This window comes from Zonotrichia albicollis, chromosome 4, assembly GCF_047830755.1.
Source record: "Zonotrichia albicollis isolate bZonAlb1 chromosome 4, bZonAlb1.hap1, whole genome shotgun sequence".
Lineage (NCBI taxonomy): Eukaryota > Metazoa > Chordata > Aves > Passeriformes > Passerellidae > Zonotrichia > Zonotrichia albicollis.
In genome coordinates, this window is record NC_133822.1 from 70,128,263 (window position 1) to 70,136,569 (window position 8,307).

Consider the following 8,307-nt stretch of genomic DNA (forward strand, 5'->3'; position numbering starts at 1 on the left):
ACACCAAAGACTTCAAAACTAAGGAATACTAACAAGACCTGCTAAAATGGGAAATGCAAATTATTGGGTAATGCAATTATATTCCTGGAAGGCAGAGTTCAGGAATGCAAATACACCTTACCTGCACAAGCTGTAAAAGATAATGAAGAACATCATCATCTTCTAAACTTTCCAGTTTTTGAACTGCCATTGCTCGGACATTTTCATCTGAAAAGTTACAGTCCAGAAGTTGCATTGTGAGTCCAACATCTAAAGTGCTCTGATCCCAAGCCTCTTTTTTAGCTAGCAACTGGTATGTTTTGGCCACTATTTCTTGTTGTCCCCATTTCACAGAGCTAAGCAGCTTAGGATATGCCTTGGGGTGCTTTATGCTCTCATATCTAAAGTGCCACAACAGTTCTTTGTCCTCTGGAGAAAGTGGATTAAGTGGGTCAGTTGCTATGATCTCTTCAAGTTGCTTGCGGAGCTGGTTGGGCATTTCAGCTCGGGTCCTGTCCCCCTGGGGGTCTGATGATATCCTGTGCTTGGGCAAGGCAATCGGGTGACAGTATTTGTCCAGCACAATAGAGATAGCCATTGAGTTTTCTTTATCTGGGTTAGTTGCTGATGTGAGTTTGTCTGCATTTATACTTCCTTGTTCTTCCCCCTTACCAGGAATTTTCCACATGTGGAGCACATACTCCCCACATCGTAGCAAGAAACGGTGATCTATCAGCAAAAGATTTACATAATAGAGAAGCTGGGTTTTGTATTTTGCATCAGAGTTGGAGGATTCATGTGACTGAAGGTTTGTCTTTGCAGATGGTCCCTGTGCTTTGCCACAGTATATCTGAAGATTCAGGAGTGCTCCTTTAGGCAAATCCTTGATTTTGATATCAAACTCCAACCAAATATTCCATAGAACCTCCTCAGTAAAGGGCTTTGATGAAGTTCTTCTCTGTGAAAGGAGCTGCTGCCCATGTTGAATATTAGCCTCTACAAACACAGTAAGATCAGTATTTCTTGGTAAAACTGGGATATCAATGCCAATTATTTTCACTCTAAATTTCCTATTACAATCCCACAAAGAGATAGTGAAGACTCTCTCATGATCTTTTCCATCTATTGTCAATTGTTCATGATACCCTGTAACTCCTGTACAATCATCCACCAAGGGCCATTCCTCCTTCTGAACCTCATCTTCATTCGGGTCTGGGGGATTGTCAAGGACAAGGTGGATTTCTTCCCCATTCTTAAGGCACTGTCTTATCCAGTGAAAATCTTTGATTGGTGTCTCTCCAGTAATGTACTCATCTCTGCCACAAATCCTGAGAACAAAATCCAGTTCACTGTGATCTTCAGGAATATCCATCAAAGACTTTTTCTTTGCCATTTTTGTGAAAAAGCTCTGGAGAATCATATCTGGAGTGTCATCTATTGACACTTTAATTTTCTGACTAGTCGTTCCTCTATGTATGACTATGAAAATATTATTATTAGTGATCTTTTTAAATAAATATTCTGGGAGTGGCTTAGATGTAGTCCATGGGTGCATTGCATATAATTTAGGATCTCTGCAGGCTACCTCTATCATTCGTGGAGTGACTAATCTGCGCCGGGTAAATTCTAGTTCATCATCATGTACATTGCTTACATCAGTGACATCATAACCAATCAAATCATTAAGTTGCCGCTGAAATTCCTGAACTTCTTCTGATGGTTTTTGTTTCTGGACAACATAGATCTTGCCTACCTTCTTCTGTAACACCTTCCAGTACAGTATGCAGTCCAATGTCTGTAACACTTGATGTTTATCATAAATTTCATACCATTGCCCTTTCTTCTGATACTGCAGAATAAACTGATCAGGGGTGAATGCATGGTAGAAGTCTGTGGTTTGACTCGTCTCTATTGCACGCATCCAAACCTGTGCCTTCATTTGCTCCACCGTACAGTTGCCAGCTATTTCAAGTAACATCATTTCTGGTGCTTTCGTGTGTTTATTGCTTGTAGGTAAAATGAACTCAATGGGTATCAGTTCCATGGATGAAAAACTACTCGATGTACAATGAGGTTTCATTCTTCTTCTCCTTCGTTTGTTTTCGTCTCTCATAACAACGGGCTGTTCATGATCCCCCAACTCCATGCCAGAAGAAATCTAGCAAAACATACAATTACTTCATTACTTTCTCATTTACATTTATCTTTTCTCTTACTTTTTAACTTTTCATATACATTTTTTATATTTCCACTTCCCCTTAATTTCTGGTCACAAATACTTGATTTACATGAACCACTTCAGACACAACCTATTCAATTCAATACCAAATATAAATAAAAAACCTCGAACCAACTCTCCAGTGATTAAGTAATTAAAAAAGAGGTTTTAAACATCCTGCCCAGATTTTACTGAGGATAAGCAGTTCGAATGTGCAATCTCCATATTGATTACTTCTTGCTTCTATTTGATCAAGCACTGACTCTTCTGCTGCCTCATCTGTTTTGTTGCTGCTGATGTTAACATATGTAGGTTTTCACAGAAATCTAACGGCACACTCCTGTATATGAATAGAATGCAGTCCCACTGAGCTCCAGGAATGGCAGAAAGTAACAAAACAAGCAATTTATTTGCAGTCTGGACAGACATGAGCTTATTCCCAGTTTTCTCTGCCTCTCTTTTTAGTGATGAGGAATCAGGATTTCAACCTAAAAAACAGCCCTTAGGATGCAAAAGTCAGGGACTATTTCTGAAGATATATTTAAAGTGCATCTAAATTCATGGCGAGTGTCCTTAGATGTGCTTCTTTTAAATAAATCAATTCCCCAAACTGATAATATCCATCCATTTTCAAAGTACACACTGCCAATATGAACTATTAGTTTGTTACAGAAGAAAAATCTCCCAAGCTGATGCTGATTTATTACCCTATACATCAAATCACACCTAAAACACCAGTAAAACAATATTAAACATGAGTAGCCTACCTTATCAGCATCCAGTAAACAAAAAGTATTGTTTCTCTATACCAGAGTTAATCTCTATTGAAGTTTGAATTAATGTTGAAGTGGAAATTGTTCAGTGCTGACTGAGTGCACTCGCACAAGCCAAGTTACAGCAACATACTGAACTTCTTTACCAAACAACACTTTCTACACATAAAATCCTTAACTGCCGGTGAAAACTAAAGCCAGTGTAATGATGCCCTAGCAGATAATAAAAGAAGCAGATAAAAATATAAAGGATTAAATTCAAACATAGCATGCTAACTAAAATTCTTCTGAGTTCCAGAAAGCAGCGACTGCGGACACATCACCTCTATAATTGACAAAGTACAAGGAAATATTACCTGTTTATAAAACCAAGGCTGAATTGCTGAAGATTATTCATTTGTTAAATTTTTGTAGTTCCTATTTTTTTAAGGAAGATCATTCACACAAAAGATTTCTTTGTTTAAGCTGTTCTGCTTTTCTTGCTCGGTCTCATACCCAGATGCAAAGGAAGTGCTGCACTTACCAGGAAGGAAGTTTTAACCAAGTTGATTATACATATGATTGCTCATTTTAAAAGAAGTCAGAATGCTTTTCCTGTTACAACAGTAAAAACACACCAACAGTACATAAATTTAACACACACGTACAGAAGACATATTTAGAACCTTTTAAAAATAGCCAAGAATCATCTTGGCAATAAATTTAATTAATTCAAATAAGATATTTAAACCAAATATATTTTTAAGAGATTAACTCCCAAAAGAATTAAATACAAATTTTAGATAAAAGACAACTAAATATGCAATGTTGCATTATTTTTATTTGCATGGTGATAGCCATTTAAGGACTCCCAACTTAAATTCACTAGAGCTTTTTAACCCAGTCTCCATACAAGCATCTCCTAGAGATTGTATATGCCAAGGATCTTGCATGGTAACCTCAGCAGCAGAACTACTGGGCAGCCTTACCCCAAATATCTTTAACTCATTCATTTATGATTACAAACACACAGTGAAATCTACTAGAAATGGTGAATTTACATTCAGGAGAACCTAATTCTTGTGGTTAATTACAACCTGAGGTGCTGTTCTTTTAGTAAAAAAAAATAATCCCCACAGAAAAAAAACTACTATGGAAAACATGTACAAAACAGAAAGAAAAGACAGAAAACTCTCTAATTTCATCCTTTTTGCTTTTGACTTTTCCAGTGAAATACTGATCTTTTGAAGAGCAACCAGCAGTACAAATCCTACAGTGGTGGATATTATGCAAAATGAGGAGTCTTGAAAAGGAGGGAAAAAAAATGAAACAACTGGAAGGTTGTCTACCAACAGTGAAGTGCCTTTTTTTTTAACATATGCATGTTTCCTATTTATAAGACACATTTTTATAAAAATGTGAAAAATAACCCCTCCTTCTGTATTGGCAAAAAATCCTGACAGTATCTTACCTGCCTCCAACATGCCAAGCTTGATTAACACTCTGCCAAGATTAAAAAGCAGAAAATACCTCCACCACTGACACAGCTCTTCTCTCTCTGAACATCACTCTGTTTGTCAGCTAAGATCTTCTCTTTTTAGAGGTTATTTTTCTCAGAATGTCAGTTTGGGGAAAACACACTCTATCTCAGATCCCTCTATCTTTTAAAGCCAGTATTTGAATTTTCTTAAGGTAGTGGTGAAGTTATCCTGAACATTTTGTTGCTGACATGAAATCTACCCATCCTGGCCAAGACACCTCCAAAACTCACGCTCCACCCACATTCAGCCTGTCAGCATTTATCAGTCACAGCCTTTGTGGCATCTCAGCATTACACACTGAGCTCCTCTCTCATCTCAATTTTAAAATACAATGTAGTCATATTTTTCTCTTCATTTAGACATAAGAAACTAGTATTAAGGTTTTTTTTTCACACCAACAGGCTATACAGATTTTTTGCAGAGTCCTTCCTCTAAAAGTCATTGTGCTGCCCCATTAACTAAACCTAGAGTCATTTCATTTTCATTGGGTTCTGCAGATCTAGGAAAACCTTGTGGTTTAAAATGTCCTCAGCCTGCTCCTTGAGTCATGCACTTAAGGATTAATTCTTCAAACATACATACATACAAACAGCTTTTCTACCACTACTCCATAGATCAAGGCCAGCAAGACAAGCAAAGGCAGCATCTCTTCATCATGCAGCAGACCTGTACATTTCTCAGTGAATGCAATTCTTTCACACTCTCATCCACTTACAAAGGCAGGTAGAGCAACACTTCTGTGGGTTCAGATATCCCCCCACAATTTGCATCAGACACAGCACAAAAATGTGTGGCACTTCTGTAGCTGCCTTGACCTTACTAGGCTGTCTTTTCTCCTGCATTCATTTGGGCTGTGACCTGTAATGGCTAATCCATTCCAACCCAATATCCATCCCCAGTTCTGCTCTGATCCCTTTTCCTCAGCTTCAGAAGGCAGTTCTTGGAGCGACAGCTGTCTCTCATCTGTCTCTGCAATGATCCATTCTTATGGTGACACCAAATTGTATCCATTGCCTGCTAATCCATTGGCAAAACCACATTTCCTCATGTACATGAACAATAAAACTTTGATATTTATAATGAAAAATCATTTCACATCAAGTTCCTAAAACCTTAGTCATGCCTAAGCTTTACCTACAGTATTGATACTTCAAGAATTCTACTGCAACAACACCCCAAAAAAAGGGAAAAAAATCACTCTGTTTTATTTCTAATTCTAATGAGCCTCCTCAATCCTGAATATTCCTGTATTACAAGAACTGTCCTACTAGTCTAAAAATCCTGATGGGGTCCAATGGAGAAGGAAAAGATGAGCCTGTAAAGGGTAACTAAGACAAGCAACCAGTTTTCCCTTTGTCTCCATTGTGTTCCTATCTCATCACTCAGGTCAGCAACCCAATCATAACAAAACCAGCAAAAAATTTGTTAATTTTCAGCTGGATTAGTTCCTTTATCTGACTCAACACTTGCAGGAGTGGTTGGGCAGTGATGGAAGAGAAGGAAAGGGAATGGAGCCAGTACAGTTAAGCATAACTGAGACTGAAACATGATTCACAGCAGGATTAAGAGATACTCTAATGAGTAAAGTCATTAAATTATTTGAAAAAACTGGCTGAAAGGTACTTTAAAAAGACAATGTAGTATTATGATGTAGTACTTATTTGGCTACAAAAAAATTAGGATAGCTGTCAATCTTGACTGCCCTGTTAAGACTATGTTAGAATTCCACCAGTTACTATCATGCTTATTCTGTATTAGCTCCTGCTTCTGTTTTAATCCATCATGCAAAAACCTTATTTCAAATTATTCTTTTCACTTTAGTGTGAACCCCATCCCAGACAACTTAACTTTCAAGAAAATAAGCACTCTCTACCAGAGTTAGAATTACCTTGTGCATGCTTATGTAAATACAACACTAAAGCTTATATTCACAGTTTTGGACAAAGTTCACTTGAAAGATAAATTTTAAAAACCAAAATTACTATGACAAGATTCAACGTTTTCCAAGCAGCCTTCCTTGGAGCATCTACTTCCCCACACTGCTGTGTAGCAGGAGATGATTTTCCACTTGCTGGACAGGAGTACATCTTCCCTACATCTGCAGCGATCCAGTGCTGAACTTCACAGGTAAGATACAGCGCCAACATTTCAAGTGTGAACACAACAACAAAATACCTTGACTCAGTTTCTTTGTCAGATCCTCTAACAACTACAAGTTCTAATGGGAAATAAATCAGTGCAGGTTCCCATTAGCAAGTAAACCTCACAGGTAATGCAGCCACGTTCCTCATCAAAAGTATATGAGCCAGCAGACACAGCCTGGTCGGGAGGCTGGGGAGTCATTCAGACTGCAATTACAGACAGCAATTATAGCATTTTCAGGATGCCCTGCCTTCACCACCTTTAGTTTCTATATGAGTTATCTATTCGGGGCTCCTGGGACAAACAGTAACTCCTAGCCGATTCGGTAAATTTAGGTAAGAATTTTGGCAAAGTTGACTGGGGTTACACAAGTGATGTATTAGTAATCTCAAAGTAATCCACCTTGGAAGAACACTTCGCAGAGTTTTAAAACCCAGAGATCGCTGCTATTGTTTCTGCCAGGACACACTATTTAGACAGTGCCTGTCAACTCGTTCTCGGTTTTCCAACACTGCTTTTTAACTCTGTGATCTAATCTACACCAGCAACTCCTGAATGCCCTCAGCTATTATTTCAAGGGCTTGTGGTGTGGACAGGTTTCATGGTCTACATGCATCAGATAGACACAAGAAATTTATTGGATGAGGAAACAGTTACTTATTGTTTAAAAGCCGTGTTGTAGCGTAGCTGACTAACTGATCTCAAAACTCGAGAGAACTGTCTACTGAAATCCTTCACTTGGCATTGTTCCATTCACCGTTCCGCTTCCTCAGCGGGTTTGGCACCAAACTCGTTAACTCCTGTTCGGGCCATGACGTGAGGCGGGACCAAGGCCGCGAGGGACCGGGCAGCACGGGGGACGGGGCAGCACGGGGGGCTCGGCAGTGCCGGCTGCGGCGGGGACCGCGGGGCGCCCCCGGCCAGCAGCACACCCTGCGGAAGGGGCTCCGCGCACGGGGCACGGGAGGCGCCGGGGGCCGGGGCCGACTCCCTCCCTCCTTCCTTCGCTCCCGCCCCCGGCCCACCGCCCCGGCCCAGAGATGGCGGCCGGCGCCGCCCGCAGGAGGGCGAACCTCGTCCCCCCGCCCCGCCGGGGCTGCCGGGGCCGGGGGCGCCCTGTGGCGGGCGCGGGGCCGGGGCGGGTCCGCCCGCGGCCGGAGCGGGGAGCGGAGCCGCGGCACCACCTGCGAGCCCGGGCCTCGGGCAGCGCCGGCCCGGGGCGGGATCCGCCGCGACCCCCGCTGCCCCCGGCGCGGAGCTACTCACCGCAGCGGCGGCCCCGGCTCCGGCCCCGGCTCCGGACAGGTGTTTCCCTCAGCAGGAAGCGGCGCGGGCCGGGGGCCGGCGGGGAGGCTCCATAGCCGGCGGCAGAGGCAGCTCCGCAGCCGCCGCCAATCACACGCCGGGCAAAAAGGGAACCGGCAGCGGGGCCTCCCCGCCCCGCCCGGCTCCGCCGCCGCCCCGGGCACCCGGGCCCGGCCCGGCCCGACCCGGCCGCATCGGCCGGAGCGCGCACGGACGGACCCTCAGCTGGGGTGCAAGCGCTGCGGCCGCGGTGAGGCTCGGTCAGCACAAGGCACGCAGGACGTGTCCCGGTGTCAGCTCCGGCAGCGAAACCTCCCTGGGCGCAGCTTCCTGAGGTGCTCCTTGCCCAGGGCCCCACGGCCGGCTTGCC

The 8,307-nt window shown here is 42.7% G+C and overlaps 1 protein-coding gene across 3 annotated transcripts in view; it reads right to left on the reverse strand.

Annotated features, from left to right (window-relative positions):
• Nucleotides 1-8,038, reverse strand: part of PIK3CG (phosphatidylinositol-4,5-bisphosphate 3-kinase catalytic subunit gamma) — a 33,075-nt gene extending 25,037 nt beyond the window's left edge. The window contains exons 1-2 of one of the 3 annotated variants that reach the window (XM_074540054.1): nt 3,494-3,515; nt 122-2,137 (exon numbers count right to left, since the gene is read on the reverse strand). In XM_074540054.1, coding sequence (XP_074396155.1) covers nt 122-2,125 — 2,004 coding nt within the window. In that variant the 5' untranslated portion in view covers nt 2,126-2,137; nt 3,494-3,515. Of the gene's footprint in view, nt 1-121; nt 2,138-3,326; nt 3,471-3,493; nt 3,516-7,898 lie in introns of those variants that run through there. The other 2 variants (XM_026790329.2, XM_014275984.3) reach the window with 2 other exon arrangements.
• Nucleotides 8,039-8,307: the final 269 nt, after the last annotated feature.